A 27,304-nucleotide genomic window follows, 5' to 3' on the forward strand; every position below is an offset into this window, starting at 1 on the left:
AAATAAGTTGAAATTTAGGATAAAACATTAATAATATAACGTTTAATAATATAAGTTTTATTATACGATATAAACTTATATTATTAATGCTTAGTAATATAAGTTAAACGTTAATAATATAAATTTTATTAACGTTTATATTAACTTTAATAATTTAAGGCAATTATTGTTAAACGAAATCAAATCAAGTTTTAAAAAATTGATTTTTTTATTGATATTAATGCTAATCTTTTATCATACAATTTTCACTTTAATTTTAATAGATTAAAAATTTTTAATGAATACTCTTTTCTAATTTTAATGAATAATTTTTTCTAATTTTATTAAATACTCTTTTCTATTTAATGAATAATCTTTTCTAATTTTATTAAATGATCGTTTTTTTTTCTTTTCTAATTTTAATGAATTTTTAAAAATATCATATAAATATATTTTTCGACAATACTTTTTAATGTTTTAGTTATTGGATTTATATTCCAGACAATAATAATGATATTTTTATGTATAAATATATAATGGATAGTAATAATAATATTAATGAAGTTAGATAAGGTGTCGAATTTGAACCGTTATCATGTTATAATCTCTAAGATAAAAAAATTTAATTTAAAACTTTTTTTAAAAAAATGATGTTTTAAATATTTTTTGGATTTTGTGAAATATGCCGTAGGTTATCTTATCAGATCATACATCAGGTAACATCAAATGTAAGGAAATAAAAGAGAACTTTGAATTTATGTCAAATGTTTGTTTTATATCTATTATTTTTAAGAAAATTTAATTATATTTTTAATTAAATTAATCGAAATGGTGAATTTCACACTGATCACGTTTCTTCACAACTGAAACAGAACAAAATAAAAGTATTCAACAAAAATATTTCATAATGCTTTTAAAATGAAGCTGCATTTTTTTTTTTTTTTTTTTTTTTTTTTTGTCTAGGCCCATGCATCGTCATTAGTGGAAAAGATAAACAGGGTTTGAAAATTACTTGATGGGTAAGAATAATGAGATGTTTTCGAGGACTTTTCCGTGACTTGTTTACCAAGATCGCTCATCATCAGGGAGTCTCCACATGGCTTTCGCATTTCATAATCTGAAAAAAAAAAAAGTTTGATTTTTTTCCCCAGAATTTTTAAAAGAGTTCATTAGGCATTTTAAAAACATCTATTGTGTTTTAAAGTCACAGTTTGTTTATGAAAGATTTAAATTATTATATTTTTCATGGGTAATATATATTTATTATTGTATTATCGATTGAATTTTGCGTTTGATAGGTAACCCATGATCGTAATAATGGTTTATATGGTCTTTGGATTTATTTATTAAAAACTGCAATTAAACATCGTGAGTCTATTTGTTACCGCAGGCATATGGTAAATAAAAATCCTCTAAATATAGATTGTTTTATGATTTTTGCTACGTCAAATCTTTTTCATCTCGTACATTATACGTAATTATTCCAAAGGTAAATTGACTTTTCACTGAAGATGTTTATATGTAAGTAACTAATAGACTTCTTTGAAATTGTGCTATTTTCCATTCGAATATATATATATATATATATATATATATAATAAATTAGTTAATTCATTTAAAACAATATAATAGATGATTTTTTTAGAAAAAGAGATTCACATTTGAAACAAATATATATATATAATTTTAAGCACGTCTGAATAGCTGCAGCCTCAGTGTGAAGTTGAAATTTAGTAAGTAATTTAACACATAAATGATTCCTACTTCTATTCATTTATTTAATACTGGCGTCACTAATTTACCTAATACGATGTAAGAATATGAAACCTGATGCGAGAAGATTCATAAAACATGCGACACATATGTAACATAATGTGTCATAAAACATATGAATAAAACAATATAGATATCACGTAATATGTCATAATACTTCTCAATAAAACAATATAGATGTCACATAATATGTCAAAAACATATGAATAAAACAATATAGATGTCACGTAATATGTCATAAAATTTCTGAATAAAACAATATAGATGTCGCATAATATGTCATGAAACATATGAATAAAACAATATAGATGCCACGTAATGTCATAAAACACATGAATAAATCAATATAGATGTCACGTAATATCATCAAACACATGGATAAAGCTATAGAGATGTCAAATAATGTCATAAAACACATGAATAAAACAATATGGATGTCACATATTATGCCATAAAACATGTGAATAAAACAAAATAGATGTCACGTAATATATCCTAAAACGTATGAATCAAACAATATAGATATCACATATCTCAGCAGAACATGTATAATAATGGATAATCATTTCAAATATTATATATATATATATATATATATATATATATTATTTAAAAAGCTACAGCGAACTTTGCCATTTAGGGTTGATTCAACAGTATAAATAATCTCACCTTTCTTTTCCAAAACATTCCCAATCTAGTCTTTGTACTTTCCAATTACTAATACACGTTTCTATTATACAGGGTGTCTCAAAATTCTTCTACAAACTTAACGAAGATATCAGTCAGATAGAAATAAATCATTTTACAATAAAACATGATGCTATAAAACGTGAGTACTCCCACTACAACAAGGGTTTCTTTATTACTGAATTAAGGTATCTGTCTACCTACAGGGACAGATTTTTGAAAAATCCCTTTAATGAGTTATTTCAGTTCATTTTCTGGATCAGTGTGTTTGCAGATAATGAAAAATATTGATCAGGAAATTCTGTACCAATCGAGATTCTGTAAAATGGGTGGATTTGGGTAAAAAATAGTGAAAATTGCAACAAAAAGCAAAACATTCTATTGCACATGTTTCAATTATTTTTATACACAACACACTTACAGCTATGGCGAAGGGAATAAACTAGAATTTAAGAAATATGTGCATTTTCAAAAAAGATTGCTTTGATATGAAACATTGGATATGAAAAGTGGATGTTTCTTGAATTTTTGTATCTGTTATTTAATGTTGTTTTTTATGATTTTTATTAAGAATGTTAGTTTAAGCGATTTTTATTAAAAATGTTGGTTTGTATGATTTTTATTAAGAATGGTAGTTGATGTGATTTTCATTAAGAATGTTGGTTTATGTGATTTTTTCTACTAAAAATGTTGGTTTATGTGATTTTTTTTTCTACTAAGAATGTTGGTTTATGTGATTTCTACTAAGAATGTTGGTTTATGTGATTTATACTAAGAATGTTGGTTTATGTGATTTATACTAAGAATGTTGGTTTATGTGATTTATACTAAGAATGTTGGTTTATGTGATTTCTACTAAGAATGTTGGTTTATGTAATTTTTATTAATGGCGATTTATGAGACTTTCATTAATAATGTTGGTTTATGTAGGTTTTTACTAAGAATGTTAGTTTGTGTGATTTTTATTAAGAACATGGTTTATGTGATTTTTATTAAGAATGTTGGTTTATATGACTTTTATTAAGAATATGGTTTATGTGGCTTTTATTAAGTTTATTTTTCATTTAAGAGAACTGATCATTATATTTATGGTGGTGGGAAAATTTCTAATTCCATTTGTGCATAGTGTTTAGGTTGAGAGTTTTTAATAGAAAAAATTTGTTTTGAAGATTCTCTAAAAGGCTTGCAAGAAGATAACAAATGGTAGAATACCACCACTTTTATATATTCAAATGAATGGTTATTCATTAAACTAATGCAGCAAGTGCCCTTCCAATTAAATTAACCCTCTACCAGTAAACACATTATGCTGAAAGATAAACTGATCTTACAAATTAAACCCAGCAATTGAAACTACACTTATGTCGCCTTCTCAGGCTAATTTAAATGCAAATTAATTTGCTAATTTTAACAGCAAAGCAGCTGAAAACCCGATAAAGTAACATCTAATTAGCAATTCTGTTTATTTAAATTCAATTATTTCATTAGAGTAAGTGGGGTCTATGCAAATGCTTTCAAACGAGACTGGGTTCTCTCGTTCGAGCTTGAAATGCTGAGAGATTTGTTTCAAATTTTGTATGAAAACTGGCGAAAAGTGTAATAATTGAGCCTGCGAAGGATTGTAGAATTATCTAACTGCGAAGTTTTATGAGCAGCGTTGATGTTTGGGAAGTAATCACACACGTATTTCTGTGTCTGAGTAGTAAATGTGTAAGAGAGATGAACAATGGGATCTTAGGTTAAACTGTCATTACATTCTGTGGGAATAAGAAATTAAGAATTGTCAACAAGATTCAAGGCAGTAAGATTTGAACAGATAACGGTTTACTTCAATAGCTGGTTTCATTGTGAATAGAGGAGAAAATCTCAAAACTGTCATTTTGTGTCATTTCGTTAAAATAAGTTAAAAGTTATAATATTAAGTTATTTGATGAGATTTCAATATTTGTGCGTTTGAGTTACAAAATTAAATTAATTTGTTTTTTTTTTATATTTGAATAACATCTCTTTTTGAACTAATAAGAGAAGTTATATTGGAAACGATCAAGTGAAAAGTTTTTTTTATGTATGTGTGTGTGACTATTTTAAGCCAAATTTTTGCACAGTAGCTTCTGAGGGTAAAGACCCCTGAGCACCCGAGGGCAGAAGTCTGACTTCCTGCTCAAAAGAAGATAGCACACACACACTCGCTTGCACAACCCCTTTTTACAGGGGTGTTCATTCACGCACCTCACAGAGAGAACACAAGGAAGAGAACAACCATGCCCGAACCAAGACTCGAACCCGGAACGCCTAGATCACGGGGAAGACACGCTACCCCTAGGGCAGGACGCTGGCTGAAAAGCTGTTAATGATTGAATAAAGGGATACATATTTAGCAAAACAGGCTGTTATTCCTTGAAAGCCGAAATGTTACAATTAAATAGCAGCGGAAAAGTCTCCACAAAACTGTCTTGCATATTCTCTAATAAACTTACCATGACAGAAAACGCCTTACATAGCATTGGCGTGCAATAGTCACGAAATATTAATCCTTGGCGGGAATTTAGTCTTTTTTACTGAGTCTTTCTTGCCATCCTTGGTGAGTTATTTGGCATTTAATCCCTAGTATAAGTTTAATAGTATGCGAAAATCGATTTTTTAGATGCGTTTTTCCCAACCAATTGAAACAAAAATTTGTCCAAAAACTACATTTATAGTCACAAAATCCTATTCTTAATTTCATATATTTAAGGCATTGCATTTTTGAATTATCGCGTTTACTTATTTCTGAAAGTACAGACCGACAGACAGTCAATCCAAATTTGGATTTGGTTCAAAATTTGACATGTGTGTATGCTATAGATGTTAAATCTGTGTACCGAAATTTTTCTATCTAACTCTTTTCGTTTTGCAATTATATTGTTAATTTATATTCAAACAGCAGGACAGACGGACATCCTCTGAACAGAATTTACACCAAAATTTGATAGAAATCTGCAAATCTGATATAAAGGCCGTATACTGAATTTCATCCGTCTAGCTCAAAGCGTTTTTGAGTTATCTTTCTCAGAGACAGACAGACAGACGGAAAAACGTTTTCCAAAAATGTTTTTTTTTCCTTCGATTTTAGCTAGGTTGTTAAACGAGGAGATTCACTGAAATCTTGAGTTGGAATTTTTTGACTATTAGTATATTTTCGGTATACTACGTGTGGTGAAGCTTTATAAGCCAAATAACAGCTACGAGACATGAGTAATTACTTTTGTATTGTGGTCATGTTACTCGGCTACGAACCCAGAGGTTGCGAGTTCGGTCCTCGCTTATCGCCAATAGCTACTCTACATATACGAGAAAGTAAAAATGAAGACATGCCAACGAAATTGCCAGTTATGATATGAAGAAAGATAGTTTATTAATTTTTTTTTCCTTTCGCAAGCAATGTATCAACAAACCTGAAACTACCTTTTTAATACAATTCTGATGCAGCAACAGAAAATTTTTAAGTTAATTAAGTAACAAATATAATAAGTAACAGATTTAACATTTTTCAACTGCATATTTAGTTAAATTATAAGTTACACTATTACAATATCTATAAACTAACTATATAACTGCGTGTTTAGGAATGGATTAAATCATGCACAGAGAGACAAATACAAGAATTTCGTATAGAAAGCTCAATGTTCAACAAACAAATTAGTCTTATAGTTTATTCCTTTTTTCAATTATAATGCTTATATATATTGCCGCATTAAAAAGAGGCAGTCAACTCTCCATGGCCGAATGGTCATAGCACTGGTCTCATAATCAAGAGATTGTAAGTTCGAATCCCGCTACAGACAATGCGATTCACAGTTTGTGTAAATATTTAGTTCCTTTATTTTATGCTTTCCTTTATTTCATGTTCCATCAGATTCTGGACCTTTCTTTAGTTTACCAGATAAGTGTTCTGGACTTTTCTTACTGTCTCCAGAAAAGTATTCTGGAACTTTCCCTGCTAGTATAAAGCAGAAGATCTGTCAGTCACTGTGTTCTGAGTTGAGTTAATAAATTGGTTTATTTCTACTTCTTGTGTGTCATTGTGTTCCACACTAAAGTATCTACGTGCCAATATAGACAACATAATTTTAAATATGGGTGTTGGTCTTTCGGATTTGGTTAGATCTAAGGCTCGGAGATTCATAAAAATTCAGAAGCTAATTTTTTATTCATTACAATGCTTTCTGTTTGTAATTTACGATATAATAAAAATACGAAAAAAAAGCTTGTTTAATAATACTACCATATTTTTGAAACTCAGAAATTCATCCAATATTTCAACGCATGAAATAGTTCCAAATCTTAATAAGAAAATCTGAGTACCTCTTCTGTCTTGTGAGTGTTTCCGAAGACAAACTGCCACGATGAAAATGACCATCACCAAGACCAGAGACGATACCACAACCGGAATGACCAAGGCCACGTTCTTGTAGAAGGGCAAATCTGTCTCCCTCTTTCCATAAGCAGGAGATGACGTGGAGCCTGGAAAATAAAAGGAACGCATTTTACTTTAAATTTAATAAAGTTGCGTTTTTTAAATATACATTGATAAAGTAACAGTAGATATTCTTTGTTGTTTATATATCTTCAAAATAATGTAGATATCATATATATACTTAAAACTCTATTTTTAACGTAGCACAGAATTATATATTAACGAATGATAATAGTTATGTGCAAGCAAATAATTTTACGAAAGTTTCAGATTTCTACATTGAATGCATTTACAGCTGCTTATAATTCAATACTTCGCTAATTAATGAAGCTGAAAAATATTAAAAATGCTCTGGTTAGGGCTCACCAAGCACTCAGGGCATTCACTCAGAGGAAAAAAGGCGTAAAAGAAGTCTAGATAGTTTAGTTTTAGTTATATTAACGTCCCATTTTAAGGCAACACTAGGGATATTTTGGGACGGACCTCGTCATTTTGAACCGCTCTCAGATGATGAGGACGGCACCCTCCTCGCCACACCAGCGAGCGGACGTTTGGCCCGGACGTTTAATGTGCACCAGATCCACTTACACGACGGTTCTTTTGGTAGAATCGTGTCTCGAACCTGAAACCCTCAGGTTCCGAAGCCGAGACCTTACCACCAGGTCAGCGCGGCCCTAAAAGAAGTCTAGAAATAGATGTTAAAGTTTAATCAAGTACGAAAATAGGCTTCACCAAGGACAGATGGGTAATCGTTGCGAATTATTTATGAAAATTGATGACTAAATCTTAGAAAATATTATTTCACAAAAATGTTTACTGCAACATTTTATACTCAAAAAATTACCCTTATAATGATATCAATTTCATCTCTGTACAATATTTTTTTTTCTTTTCAATGAATTTTCAAAATTCAATAGACAATTTGTGACAGTTAATTTTAAATTTTATGAAATACAAACTCGCCCATAAAAGCGCTTAATTGCGTACGTTTGCCCAAAAAAATGCTTTTTTTTTGGGAATTAATTCCAATGTAGGATTTTCATTTCCTCTCTAATTTCGTAGTATATGTAATTTTTTTTAATTTGCAAGCATTATAACTTGTTTCTAATAAATTTATGTTTTTGTGTTTTATCAAATAACAAGGTGAGTTATATTATATATATATTATATATATAATGATATTTTAAACTCTTAATTTAATCCAAATTAATTTCCAAAACTTTATCTTAATTTTGCCCATCGTAACTTCATTCTAAAATAGTCTCTTATTTCGTGATCCAATTCCACTTTCGGTTTAATTAGTTCCTCTGTAAAACTAATGCGTTATCAGTACTACGTCTCAAATGAAAGTGATCCCTTCGGTGCCCTTGAAAAGGTGTCAAAGGTCACCACGTGTATTGAATTGGCGCGTGGCCGGAAATCCTATGTTATATAAGACAAGTGATCATTTGTTTCGCGTTCCTTTCTTACTTCTGCTTTTGTGCCGCACTGCGTCTGCTTGTAAATAAATTGCTTTCCCGAGATGGATATTAAAGATAATTAAAAATACAACGTCTCGTTTGTCTTCAAACCTGCACTCTGCTTCAACCAAAATAATGTTTATATATATATATATATATATATATATATATATATGCCACATTAATATTTTACAGATTAAAAAAATCAATAATTTGGTGTCGCCAAAAATGGCAAGTTTTAAGAAATTGCACTTACGGAAGTAAAAGAGTTGCATTTTGATACCTGTTTCATCGGCTCAGTTAAAAAAACTTATTTTCTAAATTAGTCCACAGTTAAACAGTATTGGATCATTGTGTTTCATAATAGGAATTCCAAGAGTGATCCCTCAAGTTTGTAAGGATGCGAAGTTTTGGTTTAGTGGTTAGTTCTCACTTTCCTGGGAGGTAAAACAATGCATATGTGGTCTTTATTCTTTGTATCAGATTGATATAGATTAATTACATTACTCAATTGGAAACGAATAGAATCGAAGAAATTTCCAATTGATATCAGTGGAGTAAAAAAAAATTATATCGAATATGTAATACTTTTGTATAACTCGATACAAAGTACCAGGTTCATACAGTATCACCGAATCCTATGCTTTATCATTGATGGAAGCAAGAACCTGCTTTCTTCACAAAACTCTCCTCCAGAGAGTCAAACTAGTGATGACTTAGATTTTAAAACTTATGTAATTTCAGAAAGAAATGCATTTTTAGAGAAATTTTAAATATCTTATATTTGTCACAATATCAAAGAATTTCAACTTTTATGATTTAATAAAAATAAATCAATTTTGAATGATATATGAAATAGAAAATCATATTATTCAGTTTAGAGAAATACCAGTCTATGAAGTTTAAACAGCTCATTTTACTTTTCATTCCTAGAATATCTGTATAATAATACAAAGCTAAAACTTCTGCCAATTCACATTTGCAAGCCCAGATATCGAATTTTAATTGACTCAGATCGTGACGTGTTTCACCCACCGACAGTCATTAAAACGGTTTGGCTGATTGTCTGCTGGGTGCTTGTTGCTGGAATCTCAAATTTCGCAGCTGGTTCTGTCGCAATGCAGATTAAAATACGTTCCATTATTGTTGAAACAGAAGACGAATATGTGAGGGATAGGGTATATTTAGAACAATAAAATTTTTTATATTTAGGATTTCTTTTAATTAAATTTTTATTTCGGATAAATAATTCTGATAAAAATAAATAATGTTTTTTTGTTTTTGTTTATCTATAAATTTTATTTCATGCATTTTATTACTTTTATCATTTAATGCTCTAAAATATTGAATTCAGCATTAATAAAAGATTATGTGACTCAGAATTTCTGAAAATATCTCCAATTTAATTACTTTTAATTTTTCAACTCAAATAAACTTCGTAAAAATAAAGTTTTTTTTTTTGTAAAATAAAGGCACTTTTAAATTTTCGAAAAGTATACTTTTAAATTTTGAAAATGTTTCTAATTTTACAAAATTTACTTTTTCAACTAAAATTTAAAAACAACAACAACAGATATTTAAAACAGTACTTTTATTAGTGACTTTAAAACAGTACTTTTAACAGCACTTATTAATGCTTATTTCGCTATTTAATATATTCTTTTTTTCAGTATTTCATTTTTTATTCATTATTATAAGCATCATGGAAAATCAGTTTTTTTTCTAAACTTTTTATCAATCGGTGTCACTAGTTTAGAAATAAAGTGTAATTAATTATTCAAATAGTTTATAATTATGTCCCGAAATTGTCATCGAAAATGCATCTGTACTAAATTTTAGAATTCTTGTAAGTCAAGAAAGGAGTGAAAAAAATATTTTAAACTTTTTTTCTTTACAGGCACTAAAGAAGTAAAGTTAAATGAAAATGTATAAAAAAATGTATTTATAATATTGCTATTTTCTGAAGACAAGGATATATATATATATATAAATTTCTGATTTGAGAAAAAAAAATACATTTTTCACTCCTTTACCGCCTATCTTGTTCGTCAAACGTGTTTAGAATAATATGTTCTAGTATCTATTCTCTTACAAGATATCAAATCAGTCTAAGGCATTATACACTCATGTCCAAAATTAAGGTCACAAACATAAAATCTACGAAAAATGAAAAACTATTCACCGTGTTGCCACGAAATTTGGCACAGGGGTACACTACAATGGAAGAAAGAACATAGACACTTAACAACATGGAAAAGATTTTAATTGGGAATTAAGAAACAGGGTATATCAAAAAGTGTCACATTATGAACCAGGGATAGAGCATTTATCTCGGGAAATGCCTGTCTAATAGGGAGTGTGACCACCGTGCACTGCAATATAGCTTCACAACGAGCTTTCATATTGTTTATGAGGATGCCCATAAATGCTTGGGGAACAAAGCCCATTCTCACAAAAGCGCGACTTTTAACTCTTGGAGGGTATTAGTAGGGGGGAGTTGTTACGTTGAGCAATGACTCTTCTAAGACCATCCCAAGCATGTTCAATAGGATGGATATCCGGAGACCTCTAGGGCCAGTCCATATGTGGAATATCCTCTTCCTCAAGAAAATCATCAATGATCTGGACTCTGTGTGGACATTTATCGTCCATAAACATGAAGTCTGGGCCAAAAGCACCCCGGAACAACCTCACATAGGCTTCAAGGATCTCATCCCTATAAAGATGTGCATTGACAGTACCCGCATCGAAGACGTGCAGTGGTGTACGCCTGCCCAACATTATGCCACCCCAGACAAGGATGTCATTTGCCACCAAATCTGTCGATTTCTTTTAGGAGGTATGATAGCGAGCTCCTCGCTCTCTCCAGATGAAGATTCGACCAGTGTCACTCTGTCTGGTAAATATCGACTCCTCACTGAAAAGAACACACCCTCATTCTTGCTGTGCCCAAGACTGATGTGTTTGGCACCACAACAACCAGGCTTTTCTGTTGGATGCAGTCCAAGGGACGCACTCAACTGGTCACTGAGCATAAAGAGCCCTCTCTGCTAGACGTCTGTATACTGTTTGTCTGGAAATTCTTATTCCAGACGCAGCAGCAAGGTCACGAGCAAGTTTAGGAGCCGTTGTCAGCCTATGCCGTCGTGCGCTTAATGCCAAATACCGATCCTGTGCAGGCGTTGTTGCTCAGTGACGGCCTTGGCCGGCCTTACTGGTTACAGTTCCACTTGTTTGGAATTGATTCCACAACCTGGATACCACTTTCGGTGCCACTTGTAACCATCGAGCCACCTCCGCTTGAGACTGCCCATCTTCTAGCCTGCCAACGTCTCTCCGTCTCAAGGAATCGTCTAAACGATTATGAGAATTCATTCTAACTGCAAACAGTTTAAATTTTTTGTTTTAATGCAATTTTCACAAAATTGCAGGTAAAAATCCCAAATTCCTAAACGGTTTAATTTCAGTAGATCCTCAAAAACTAATGCTAAACAACATTTTTTTCCCACAACAAAGGTTAATATCGTGTTACCGGTCCTTCACAATACATGAAATATGATTTGTTTAAATTTTACGGGTAGCCATTTAGAATTACTTTGAAAAACATTTTTGTGACCTTTATTTTGGACATGAGTGTAATTGGTAAAAATTTTACAAATAATCTACAAACGCTTAACATATTTTTTACCCTTTATATTACCCTGAATTGAATTAATAAGACAATACTTCTGCAAAGCAAAGGTGTCATCTACTTAAATAGTTGAAAAAGCCAATCAGTTAAGAGGCTAAAATTATCAAAAGTCACAGACGAAAATAAAAACGAAACCCTTATTATGGGATCAATAAAACTGCTTGAACATGTACCAGTATTTTTAGTATGAAATAATTGAATTGCAGCTACGTAATAGGAAATTATCTCACATCTTCTGAGTTTGGTATTCATTATTTTAAACTATATCTTACTATGCGAAACTTGTAGTTCAAAATTGAACCAAGTAATGTACTGCATGGCAGACTAGGAAATTATTAATTATTGTATGAGGTTTATTCTTATTATTTAATTGATTAATTATTAACCAATTAATATTATTGAATGAGGATTATTGATTTGATTAATTATCGAATGAGGTTAATTTTCATCTCTGTAAATTTTTTTTATCTTCATTTATAAAAATTCAGATCTGGAACGTGCTTTTGTTGTACCTATAAGTATATTAGAATAGGAACTCTTGGAGACATTTTTCTCTCGGTTTCGAATTCCCAAACTTGAAAACATTTGAGCAGGAAACAAATAAAAATGTCTTTGATTAAAAAAAGTGGTAGATTTTCGACAGAATCTTTTCTTGAACCATAGTTCACTAAATTTAAAAGAGATTCTGCGATCTTGCAGATTCTGACACCAGTCATAAGGATATATAAAAAAATATTTAAAATCAAAAGTGCCTAGCACAACGTATTAATTAAATATCAAAGAATGAGGTACCGAAAATCTTACTTTTAATTTTAAACACCGACCAAAGGAGAATTATTTACTGACATTTATTAATATTAATCAAAGGGAGGTGTTTACTGAGATTTCTAACCCTGCAGAGCATGGATTGTTATTTTTTAGAAAAGAAAAATGTATGTGTTAGAATAGCTGCATATAATTCAAGAAGATTATTTAAAAATAAATGTTTAAGTATTTTTTTTTTTTGAGGAATTTGAAAGAAAATTAAAATAGGCCAAGTGATTACATTATAACTTAAACAGTATCCCAATGACAAAAATCATATTATAACAATTTTCTAATAAAAATAAAAATCCCTTTTTACCAATATATGTTTTAAGGAATAAAAAAAGTATTTTGATTGTATTTCTAACGGTAGAACTATTCCTACAACAGCTGTCCTACTATTTTACTGTCCTAGCACGAAGTGCAGGCGTTACAAAATCTAAATGATTCAAAAAAAAAAAAAAAAGAGCTTTGAATTTTCCGACGCTATGCAGCTTCGTTTTGAAAACGATGATGTTGCTGATCGCTTAGTTGTCATTGATGAAGCAATATTTCATGTCACTGGGAAGGTATACGAGCACAATGTTCCCTTTTGAGAAAGAAAGGATCCCAAATTCACAGTACAACACATGCAAGATTCCCCTAAAGTAAATTTGTTTTGTGCAGTGTCCAGAAAGAAAGTGTAAGGCCCCTTTTAAGGGGTCACACATGGAACATCTTCGAGTGTCCATAACAAAGCTTAAAATAATCCCATACAATTCTGTTACAGATGACTTATACCTTACATTGTTCTTGATTTATAGTGCATTGATAGCATATACTTCTTAATGAATCACCCTGCATTTTAATATCAAAGGATAGATTATTAATAAGAAAAAAAAATATCATAAGAGAGATGTTTTTTGAGACACATAAGTTATATTAGGGTGCCCCATAAGTTTCTTTCCTATTTCTAATATGAAATGAATACATAACATTTACTGTTTAAGAAATTATTTTGTTATATAAGAACCCTTTTTCACTATTACATTTTTCCATCTCTCAGGAAGCCTCATTATATCTTTTTTCCAAAATTGTTGTGTTTTGGAGAAGAAGTAATCCTGGAGGTGCGCTTTTATGTCGCTGATGGATTTAAAGCGCTTATCGCGAAGAGAATTTTTTAGTGACAGCAAAAGTAATAATCAGATGGAGCGAGATATGGAGAGTACACAGGATGCTGTTAAACATCACAATAAAATGGTAAGAGCTTCTCGCTTACGACTAATGCAATATATGGTCTCGCGTTGTTCATGATGAAAAACAACGCCTCGTCGGTTCATTCATTCTGGTCGTTTTTTTGCTATGGCAGCTTTCATTTGATCCAGTTGATGACAGTATTTCGGAGAGTTTATTGCTTCACCTTGAGGAAGGAGTTCGTAGAAAATTACGCCTTTCCAATTCAACAAATGGACAGAAAAACTTTTTTTGGGTGTAGTAGAGCTCTGGTACGACTGAAACCGATGACATAGACCGCTAATAGATAAGCCTGCCTGTTTGCACAAGTAGAGTCAGATAAGGCCATTATAATGCAATGAGAAAGAAACTTTTGGGACACCCTAATATTATGTTCAATTCAACCTTGTGAGAAAGAAATAAACTCTCAAAAATGATTATTTTTTATTCTTCTAAAGACCAAAATGAATTTTCATGGTGAAATATCTTTCATTTTTATTTTGTGAGTTAATAAATCAAAAAAGTGAATATGACTTTGCTCCAGTTCATTATGACCAAACAATTCATGTGGGGGAAAAAAAGAAGAGAAAATACAACATCACCCACCTGCTTGGGATGCATGAAGTGTTCTGAAGAAATACTCTCCTTGCGTGAGTCCAGCCTCGCTGTGGGCCGTTACCATGACAACGTAATCCCTGTCCGGCGAGAGATGCCTGACAACATACGTGTCCCTTGGCATGTCCAGTTTGTCTTGAATGACAGTCCACTGCATTTGGTTCTTCGGGCGATACTGCACGGCGAAGTGACGGATTGGGCAGCCCCCACTCTGCCACGCGCCCAATTTCAAGGTGACTGAGGTACTGTTGGGTTGGAGAAAGACCGACCCTTGTGGCGACATAGGAGCTAAAAGGCATTATGTGCTTAATATTAGCAAATCACACGTAAAAAAAAGGTTTCAATTATACAGCATAATAAAAAAACGGTTTCACCCACATGCCTTAGCAAGAAGTTAAGTAGTTATACGGCATAGATATCGAGAATTGCAAGGACTAGAATAATCAGCTTTTTATTTCATGAAAAGTCTTATTTTTAAAGAATAATAACAAAAATAAAAAGAATTTGTATTAAATTGAATCCACATAAATAAAAATATACCATAAAAATTGAACCAGAAGATTCAGCCACATGACATTGTAAAAAGTTAAGTAGTTTATAAGTCAAATATATCGCTAATTGCAGCGACAAGAATTATCAGCTTTTTGTTTAATGAAAAGTTTTATTTAAAAAAAATAATAACTAGAATAAAGAGAATTTGTATTGAATTGAACAAACATATATATAATAAAAATAAAAATATACTATAAAAATAAACCAGAAGTTTCAGCCACATAACAGAGTTATAAATTATTAGTTAAATAGTTATATATTGCGAATTGTATCGATTAAAATTATCAGTTTTTTGTTACACGAAAAACTTTATTTTTAATAAAAAATAATAAAAAAGTTTTATTTTTAGAAAATAATAAGAATAATAAAAAACATTCTATTGAATTGAACTCATATGTTTATCATACATTTTTTTATACTTTTGTTATAAAGCAAATAATAAAAGTTTTCAAAAATTATTATAATTAAAATTTAATGTATAAACAAAACGCATTAGAGTTTATAACTAGAATATCGAAAAAGATAATTTTGTTATGGGAAATTCTGTAAATGAAAACAAAATTTTTAAAAACATGAAGTACCAATCGATTTGTTATTATTAAAATGGAATTTTGATCGTTTTTATTACTAAATTGACACGGCAATTGCTACACGAATATAAAATGCTTACAAAATCAGATGTAAAGTATTTTAAGAATCATTTCTTGTTATTGTTGTTATTTGATAATTAGTTGTTGCTGCTAAAAAATCAGTGAAACTTATCAATAATTTTAATTTTAAATACTATTTTTGATACATATTTACATACATATTTACATTTATACATATTTTGATACAATTTGATACAAACGTTTCTTAGCAGTGTCTAATTCTTAGCTGCGATCTGATCGTTTGACTAAATATAAAAATTTTGATATTGTCTAACACTCAATGTATTGTATATGACTGTGAACATACTTTAACAGTGCGTAGCCGAAAACACGAAATTTTTAAAAATTTTAATTTTGATTTTTTTTTGCCATTCCGAGAGGCATAATTAGTACAGAGAAAAAGCGATAAGAGAAACATGAGTCACATCGCTACACAAAAGCAAAAGAGACGTAAATTTATCCCTTCAGTGATTCTGATAGGTATTTCTTAGCCACGTGTCGATTTAGGTAAGGGAATCTTAGGAATCTTTAAAAAAATGTCTTTTTTATTCCTTCGCTCTGAGTGTGGGAAATATGAAAATCATCAGTTTTCTAGAGGAGGTATTAAAAATAATTAAATAAGAAAGTGGGAATTGGATATGGATATAAGAGAACACTTTAAAATGAAATTAAAATAGACTAATTTAAGATAAAAATTAAGAAATTTATTGGAATTTAAATTAAGAGATATCATTACAAACATTTGTTATAAAATTTTACGCCAGTGATGATGGTTGTAAAAATCCAATAAATGTTAAATTCATGTGCTAAGGGATTAAATGAGGGCTTACCAAAAAATTTATAATCACTTTTTTAATGAATTATTCTCAATGCATGTATAGGGACTCTTTTCTTATATTCATTAGGGCATAATTTTTCATAGTGTAAAATTTTAAGTACCGTATAGATTTCAGACATTAGTTTCTTTTAGGATTTTTTTGCCATCTCCATATTCTTAAGGAAAAGTATCTACTACTTTTAAAGATTTCAAGGGAACTGAATTTTAGAAAACGGGTTTTTTTTCGTATATTATTCTGTTTTTTAATCAAAAATATAATATTATTATATATTAAAATATAATCACTTTTTCATAAATTTAATAAAAAGATTATTAAATTAAAGATGATAAATTATTAAAATATAATCATTTTTATTATAAATTTAACAAAAATGATTATATTAAAGTAGTTATAAAAAAACAAAAAAAAAAAACAGAATTAAAATTGTAAATATAAATTATGATTATAAAAAAATGTATATTATAACTTTAAATATTTTAGAACATTGCAATAATTTTTCTCTCTCAAAGTCACTGCTTAATATCAAATCAAAATTAAATTAAAAATAATTAAATAATTGATAAATAAATGTTGAAATATTGAAATAATGTAATTCTATAAAATATTATAGAATTACATTATTTCAATTTAAAATATAAAGGACAAATAAATAACATAGAAATACTAAGAGTTGCAGAAAATACGGTAAGGAAATAGAAACAAAACATATTAAACTCATAAATATTAATTTCAAAATTATAATTTATTATTAATGTGATTAAATTTCCGATTTATTTTAGTACATATCTTCTCAGTGCCTCAAAATTGGTTTTTTTTTCTGTTTTGTATCTCGTTATTTATTACTTTTAAGTTTACTTTTCAAAGTGTGCTTTTAAAAAAAAATTATATTTAAAGAATTCCATAATTTTAAAATGAATTAAATTTTCTTCCATAAAGTGAGATGCAACGCAATCAATGTAATCCATACAAATTAGAACACCAAAGAAAATGCAGAACTTTTTTCACGATTAATTTACCTAGCGTTATGCATAATTTTTTGTTAATGCCGTGCATGTTTGGCTGGAATCTCTTTATATTTGTTTTTTAAATAAAAATTAATGGGTTGCTCAAAAAAAAAAAAAAAAATTACATGCGAGCATTAAATCTAATTAATCCTAGAAAGCGAATAAAATTCTAATTCTAATTAGACTTTGAATAAGTATGTCCATAATAGAATTTCTCGTAGATAAAACCAAGTGAAGAGGAAATTTTCAAAAAAAAAAATGAACTTGATTCTTAGGAAAAGATAAAATTATCCTTTTTGGTATTTCTCTGGGCTTAAGTTCCAAATAAAAAAGTACAGTCACTTTCCTAAACATGAGACCTAAAATAAGCCTTGTGGCTAATCTTATTTCCGTGTTGGTCTCATCTCATTTCCGACTTGGTTTTATCTCATTTCCGTCTCATCTTTTTCTTTTGGAAATTTCAGCGCCAAGTTTGCTAATCCTATAAAATGTTTATAACGGAAACTTACATGAAACTTCTTTTCTTTCCAGTTTCTTCTTATAGGGTGTTTAAGCAATTAAAAGATTTGTAGAGCGAAAAGAATGAACTCTACTTTTGTTTGTTTTCGTGTCTGGAATACATTACTGAGGTATTAGCATAGAGCAAAGAACAATAAAGTGGATTGTTGAGATTATAAAATGGCGAGTTTAAGTCATAAACTTGAAAATAGGGAAATTAAGGCTTATTGGACTTATATCGTGGAGAATAACTCGCTTAACTCTTAGACGGAATTTCTGTCAAAAATAACCGACAACTAAATTGTATTTGAAAAAAATTCCATGGTTATACTTGATATTTATAATGAAGTCATTTAATCTAAAATCAGACCTCTGATTCAGACTTATTATCACGATCATGTAAGACTTATAATGGTCTAATTCATGAAAAAAAAATAAAAAAATATTAGAATTTTATGTTCAAAACGTTTTTTTTTAACTTTAAATATCATTTATAATTATTATTTAATCATTTAATTTAATTTTAAGGTAAAAAGTTGTTATTCCTTAATTTTTTTTCATGAATTGTGATAGACCATTATAAGACATCATAATATTTAGAATTTTATATTCAAAACTATTTTTTTACTTTAAATATCATTTACAATTATTATTTAACCATTTAATTTAATTTTAAGGCAAAAAGTTGTTATTCCTTAATTTTTTTCATGAATTGTGTTAGACCATTATAAGCCATCATAATATTTAGAATTTTATATTCAAAACTATTTTTTTACTTTAAATATCATTTACAATTATTATTTAATCATTTAATTTAATTTTAAGGCAAAAAGTTGTTATTCCTTAATTTTTTTCATGAATTGTGATAGACCATTATAAGCCATCATAATATTTAGAATTTTATATTCAAAACTATTTTTTTACTTTAAATGTCATTTATAATTATTATTTAATCATTTAATTTAATTTTAAGGCAAAAAGTTCTTATTGTTTAATAACAGTAAATAATATCATTTTCGTTAATATGACTTTATTATATAGAATTTTTATTGTTATATCGAATATCATGTTTAATATCATTTAAAATTTGTGTTTGCAATTTTGGAACCTTTTTTTTTATCTGTTTTTCTTTAGGTCATATCTTACCGCATATTTCCACAGTTCCTTTTCCACAGAAGGTAAGCAATTATAATCTTAAGTTAGGAGTCTTAAATTTAAAATGATTTTTTATTTTTACTTTAAACAACATCTAAAGCTATTATTTAATCATTTAATTCTAGTTAATTCAAGTTATTATTGCTTAGAATTAATAATTAGATATTTTATTTAATATTTAACATTATTTTTTTTATGCTAAATTATTAAGATCTGTGTTTGAAATACGAAAATGCTTTTTACCTGATTATTTTTAAGTCATATCTTATCGCATATTCAATATTTTTGCATTTCTAACAACTTACTCCAAACCATTTAAAACTTAAACAAAATTACTCTAATATATATATATATATATACTAAAGTATTAGAATCAAGTTAATAGGATATATATATATATATATATATATAAGCATATAAATGTTTAACAAAATGTGGTTTTGAGTTCTAAAGACCATGATAGGTAAAGAACTGAAAATTTTTTCCCGATAGAAATCTACCTATTATTTCAATACTAATAGCAAGATTGAAACTACCGATGGAAGTTGTTCACGACACCCAAATTAAATTTTTAGACTCTTTAGACTTGATGGACCCTTTTGTTGGTATAGAGGAAAATTTAGGACTCAAAACCCGACTTTGAGTCACCTTTATTTTTATTCCGTAATATTATTCCATCCGAAAATAAACATGACGCTTCTAAAATAATACGTTAAACAAAAAACACGGCATTTATTAAGCGCTTATGCTACATTAATAAATACTAGCTGCCTTTGGCGTCCAGTTTTCTCGCCAAGATTGTTCATTTTTTTAGGTTATTAAAATATTAATATGGAATGTATTTTTTAAAATTTCAGTTTATTTCATAAGAATTAAAAATAGGACTTTAATTGAATCATTTTGCAACAAATTATTGTGGACCCAAATTAAAAGTTCATATATTATGAAATACAAGTGAAAATAAAAATCCTATTTCGGAATTAATGATAAAAAAAAGTAATTTTTTATTTAATTTTTACATTAGCAAAAGCATGCGATTGAATATTTTGATGTATGAGTTGAAATGTTTTTTTAATACTGTTGCTAACACTTTACTGTCCTAATGATGGTAAATTCAAATTTTGCGTTAATTTTTGGACACCCTTTATGTATAAATTATAAATTCCCTATTTTCGCCGAGGTTTTATTGGAGAAGAAATCGATCGATATTCCAGTATTTATATGCAACTCTCAACGACTTTAATACACTTTTCTTTTCCAATACATTTCAAATAAACTTTGACAACACAATGACACCCTTCATGGGCATTTCATTCGCCCATTCTTGTTTCCAAATGACAGCTGAAAACAGCACAAATGGCACCAAAAAGATGCAAGAATTGCTGCATTGTTCTTTTAAGAATCGTTCACTATTCCGAACAAGCAGTAATACCATGTTTGTGAATGGCATTTCTAAAAATTCTGAAGAGGGTGGGGAAAAAAAAAACTAACAAAATTTTACTTGTATTTTTCTCAGTGAATGGGACATAAATATATGCAGGGTTAACGTGCATAAAACTTTTATTATGCGCAAATCGCGTGACCGTGGCAGTTATCCCTCATGGCATGTAAAATAAAGTCTGCTGAAGTTTGACCGTTCTTGTGTTTTATGCCAATGATATACGTGGAATAAAAATTATTTGATGAAAATTATTAAAATATTGGATGCTATGGTAAACAGAATAATTCCAGATTCTATTCAAATGTTTTTCATATTTTTATTTTTAACATATGGAAAATGCATATATTTTCAAACAAAAACTTATATTTTGTTTTTTTTATAGGCACGTGCGATTCATAGAAAATATATATTAAAGGATATAAACTTTCAAATCGGAAAGTTTGGAAAAAAAACAACATTAGAGTAACAAATGCTTTCAAATGAATTTTGTTTGTGAAGAATGTTGTCCTTTGTATTGCGTGTATTATACTTTCAAAAGTTGTTGGGGAAACTAAAAATAAATAAAAATTGTTCAAATCCAAAACTTCCTATACTTAAAGAATGCTAAAAAAAATTTAGACAATATTCATGACTTTCAACTGAACATAGAAGGAAAAAGATAGTATAAAGCTTATTGTATCTTGATATTACCGTTGACTCCTAAATCAGAACGTCTGGACTTCAGAATATTCAGTTATCTAGGATCCTCTTATATGGATAAATTTTATAGAGAAATTCCATATCTGTCTCCGATAAACGCAATAATAACATATTCTTAAACGGTTATTATAAAAGAAAACACGCTTTAACTAATAGGTATTAAGAGGATTTGTATAAGAAAATGATTTCGCTATTTATTTCACTTGGAAATGGTCATACTTTACTTGAAAGGGCGTTTCAGGCGTTTCGATGCTCAATGAGTTCGAAAAATTAAAATTTGTAATTTCAATAGTTTTCTTAGAATTATATTCTTTTTTGAGACTGCACAATAGCTACTTTAGGATGTACCTTCTAATTTTAAACTATGTTTAGAAGACAAGGATGACACTTGAGTTAGCAACTTCTTTCTGGACTTTTACGTCCTCCTAACAATACTTTCACAACAATATACGAGGTTTATTTAACGTATACCATACTCGTAAACAAAAGATCAACTGCATTTTCAACACATTACATGTTTATTTTAAACTATTTTTATAATTTAAAATACATATTATAGGAAATATCGCACATTATTCTGACGTTTTCAAAATGCGTGAAACTTTTCCTTCTAACTAAGTATTCCGTAAAATTTTATGCATATTTTTACCACAATTTTGTTAGTGTTATTTGATTCGAGCTCTTAAGGCTTCATTTCTTTGTCAGAATCCCATTTTAAGAAGGTAAGATAGATTTCAACTGCCGAAGAGGCAGGTGTTAAAAATCTCGTAGCTCTGAATAATCTCCTTTTAGAACTTAACTTTTGTAAGGTGTACTATAGCCAAATATGGCTTTCGTACCAATAAAAATGAAAAAAACAATGATTAACTTTGAATAACAATTATTAAAGCTTTATATTTGAGATTTTTAATAACTAGTGGACATGAAAATTTTTTATTGAGCTATTTATTCAAGATTGTGTTAGCAAATCTTATTTTATTACAAATTTGTTATTTATTTTAAATTAGATTAAATAAATAAAAAAATCTATTCTGAATTTCAGTTTATAAAATTTAGAAACATAAGTAGTTAAATCAGGTAAAGAATTTATTTTGAAAACAAATTAAAATAAACAATTTTTATTTTTTGGCATTAATGATTGCATATAGTTGCAATTTTCAATAAAAGCTCAAATTTGACATCGTCACTAGAACTACAACAACAACAACAAAAAAAAAATAAATAAACAGTTTTTTTAAAAAAAATTATGAAAACAATCAAATAAAAAAATTGACCTTTAATAAAACCAAAGGGAAGCATATTTAAAAATGAAACAGTATTGTACAAAGATAATGAAGAGATATAAAACAATTTTTATGCTTGATTATGTTGATTCTGTAAATTAGAATACGAAATTTACTCCAATAGAAAAAAAATGAATGAAAGATTGTTTTAAAAAATAAATGATATTCTGATATTTTAAAATTAATGACAATTATTTCTTATAATAAATATACCTACATCAGTTCAAAACGATGACATGCTTGCAAACGATAATTAAATAAAAATGAAAGATAATAATAATTTTAGAAATGATAAGCTGATAATAACAATAATTTAGAGAGAAAATTATATGTAATAATTTTCAGAAATGAGCCGGATTTAATTTAATCTGTATTAATAAATTTCTCAGTATGATTAATCTTTCCTATTAATATTTTTTCAAATTCTATCAAAGATACACTAGACTAAGGATTAGAAAGAAAATGAATTGATATTATATATAAATTGGATGCCTCAAGACATGTTTTAAGTATCGTTATAAATACGCTCATTAAAAATATTTATCTTTCAAAACATCGCTTAAAAAAGGGAAAAATTTATGACTTCTTAAAACATGTTTGCTTGGCATGAATTATTATTTATTGGAGATAATTTTTCAAGCCAAGATTTAATTATGAGAAGAAGGTTTCCTTGGGTAGTCCGAAGCTCCATTTTTCAGCTTGGAAAAGAAATTTAGCTATTTTATTAGATTTATGTGGAGCTACATGGTTTCAACACTCTAATTACCAGTAAACAGCAAGAACTTAAGACTCAAGTAAGACATATATCAAGAGTGGAAATAGTTTTTCAATTTTTTTAGAGTCAAAAATGGTTATTTAAGTGAAACGTGCTGATAATAAAATAGAAATTTTTGAAGAAAAATTTAAATTTTCGCTGAAAAGGTTTAACTGCTCTTTTTCTTTTTTGCCATCGATATAGTTATATTTTTTTATATGCTTGTTTACTAGAATACCTAAACAAATTAAAGCAACGATTTTTTTCTTTTAATATTAGTGATTTTACTTTTGATATCAGTTTTATATCCCTAATATTGAAATGATTAGTGCTGGCTTTACTTTCTTTTATATAATTTGTAATTTTAACTTTTTAGTGATGAATTCTGTAAATTCTGTGCCAATAGATATCAAATTCCACTAAAGGAGTGGTATATATTATAACAAAATATATTTTGTTTACAAAGGCACTGGATTTATTGTATATTAGTAAATTTTTTTTCTACTTCTGTTGGTGAAGTGATATTTATTCTTAACCGTGTTACGTCAAGTTGCGGAATAATAGATATGTTACGTCTCATTTTTAATTCTAATATATTAGCATATACATATTCTGAATCATTAGATTTCTTCTCCCTTACCTTCTGTTTAAGAAGGGATGCATTTGCTTCTCGAGTAATTTTTTTACTTACCAAGTTTTTAAAACACATTAAAAGATATAAGATCTTTTACTTATAGTTCTTTTATAGGTAGCCCTAAAATAATATCGCCCTGAAAATTTGAAGATGTGATTTTTAAAAATTCTCAAATACTGATTTTCAGGACAATATCTTATATAGAACTGGAAGATATAATTTTAGATTTTTTATTCCGCTTTAAAAACAAAGTTATTATTTTTAAAAAAAATAATTATTTATATTGCTGTCGTGGAATTCCTTTTTCTTTAATATATATTCGTTTCATTTTATTAGAAGTCAAAAAGTAAGACTATAATTTTTCAAAATGCAATTAAAAAATTTGGGAAATTAATTTTTTTTCTTTTTTTGATAATGGAATTTTTCAAATACAACATTTTAATTGTAGTGAAATATTTTTTGAGGCAATGGTCATTTCTAATCTGACAAATCCACTGCAGATATTGTATATAAATAATTTTTTTTTGTTTCTGTAGATGAAGTGATATTTATTAATAGATGTTTTACGTCATTTTATGGAATATCAGATATGGTGCACCGTAATTAATTTTTTTTCCCCATATATTAGCAGTATTAGGAAGGCCGAGCTTAACTCAGCAGTTTTTTTTTTTTTTTGGTATAAAATCATGCTTTTTCGCAGAAAATATTTAGATAGGAATCGCATACTGATTGCATATGAATGTTTTTTCAATCTTACCTGTATATGAACGGATCATTTATGTATAAAAAAGAATGAATGCACTCAGTTTAACATCTTATTCGAAACCATCTTCTATATTACAGAATTCACTTTACAGTTTATCTATCATTACTTATATTTCTGAGCTTCAAATCTGCTTTACCATTGTGAAATCGGGTCCGAGAGAGCGCTATATGACAACATGAGAGCAGAGAGCAGATAGAAAAAGGCCCTAATAGTTATATTATATATATATGTAACATTATTTTGTTTGCAGCAGAAGGCAGGTTTGAAGACATAGACGAGGCATTGTATTTTTAATTTCGTTTTATTTTCTCTCTACCACCATCTAGGAAAGCATAATTATTTACAAGAAGACTCAGCGCGCCACAAAAGCAGAAGTAAGAAAAGAGGGACGAACAAATGACCACTAGTCTTATATAACATAGGAGGAGTTCCGGCTACGTGCCGATGGAATACATATGTTGACCTTTGACAAGGGCAACGGAAGTATCACTTTCTGATACTGATACTGATGGCGCATTAGTTTTACAGAGGAATTAATTAAAAAGTTAGGGGAATTGGATCACGAAATAAGAGAATATTTTTAGAATGAAGTTACTATGGGCTAAATTAAGATAAAATCTTGGAAATTAGTTAAATTGAAATTAGAATTAAAATATCATTACATATATGTATTTGTAAAATCGCATTGTTTCAAGAAAGGCACCTATATAGATAAACTTAAAAAGCGAAATCTTATCTAAATATAAAATTAGATTCAAATTGTTAGAGCCATTTCCGAGATGCATGAATTATATATATATATATATATATACAAGAATTGCTCGTTTAAGCTTATAATAAATACATTTACTGTGTCAGTACATTCCCACACCCCTCACTCTTCCTTTTTATATAAGAAGGGATGCATTTGCTGTCATTTACAGCAAACATTACAGGCATATATGTCCAGCAAATATATTTTTTTCTACTACCACACTCAGAATGGTGCAAATCTTTTAGTAATATATTTATGATCTATATTTGCGCATTTATGCAAATTCTGCAACAGTAGAGACTTTTATTAATGAAAGTTTTACACACACACACACACACACACACACACACACACACACACACACACACACACACACACACACACACACACACACACACACACACACACACACACACACACACACACACACACACACACTAAATTAAGCGTTAATTAGATTACATTTAATTTAGCACAATTTCAATACAATATTTAAAATTACAAACAAAACTCGGCACGTACACTTAAATAAAATTTACAATTTACAGCAAATACAATTTAGTATAATTTCAACACAATATTTAACCTTATAAACAATACTTTGCGAAACTAGTTATGGACTTGATTGAAAGGAGACAAAGCTTTTTAATTCACTTTGCAATTCTTTTTCTGCAGAAGTAGCGTCGCCAAATGTTACCCATTCATTTAGTTGACAGCTGAAATCGATACATTCAGCTGATTTGACAATTACCGTGCTGCGAATTCGAATTGCGAAAATTTATCTCCTGCAGTTGGCCACGGCGGGACACTTTGTCTGACTGAGTAATTTATAGGTAGCATTTATTTTCCCCAGACACTTTACATTTAAATTGCATTCAGTTCGAAATAGGGTATCCTGGAAGCTTTAAATGAGGTTAAAAGCTTTCAATTCAGGTCGTGTGTTTGGAAAAGTTTCTTTAACAGTGGGGCTTTGAAACTATTGATTCTTTATGGTAATGAAACGCTTTACACATTTCTTTAAGCATTTGTTTGCTCGCTTTCATTGCTATTAAAATAATTGCTCTGCTGTTTACGTTTAAATTATATCTTATCATTGGGAATGGTACAGCGCATTTCTGTCCACAAATTAATTCCGATTTTACAAATTTTGGTATCTGATTATTTAGAGGTTCAACTGATCTTATTTTACAGTATTTTGAAGTCTCAGGCATTAAAAAAGGGACGAAATAATTTTGTTAAGGAACAAGTTCATAGTTTTTAAAAATATTTTTGCCTTTTCATATATGAAATAAAAATAAATTACTGAAATCGTCAAAATATTGAAAAGTTGCCTGTAAGGAGGGAGCCTTCAGATTTGAGGATGAGTATCTTCTTGTATGGTGGTTGGTTTTTTGGAACCCGTGTGGGTATAGAAATGAGGGGGGGGTTAGCTAGCTCCTACTGATGATAGGACGTATCTCCCACGGGAGGGGTTATACCTGGCGGGTGATAGCTCTAAGGACTTAGTATCAGTTCTCGACAATGTTGTTGCGGTGGTTCGGTTCTTAAGATTTTTCCGAACGAGTCTAAGTAGTTATTGTTTGCCAACGGACTCTAAA

General features: G+C 29.0%; 1 protein-coding gene across 1 annotated transcript in view; it reads right to left on the reverse strand.

Moving 5' to 3' along the window:
• Positions 1-27,304, reverse strand: part of LOC129957562 (cell adhesion molecule Dscam2-like) — a 670,734-nt gene that overhangs the window by 6,031 nt on the left and 637,399 nt on the right. The window contains exons 21-23 of the mRNA XM_056069925.1: positions 14,669-14,965; positions 6,784-6,942; positions 992-1,096 (exon numbers count right to left, since the gene is read on the reverse strand). Of these exons, the coding sequence (XP_055925900.1) occupies positions 992-1,096; positions 6,784-6,942; positions 14,669-14,965 (561 nt within the window). The remainder of the gene's footprint in view (positions 1-991; positions 1,097-6,783; positions 6,943-14,668; positions 14,966-27,304) is intronic.

Source organism: Argiope bruennichi, chromosome 11 (assembly GCF_947563725.1).
Source record: "Argiope bruennichi chromosome 11, qqArgBrue1.1, whole genome shotgun sequence".
Classification (NCBI taxonomy): domain Eukaryota; kingdom Metazoa; phylum Arthropoda; class Arachnida; order Araneae; family Araneidae; genus Argiope; species Argiope bruennichi.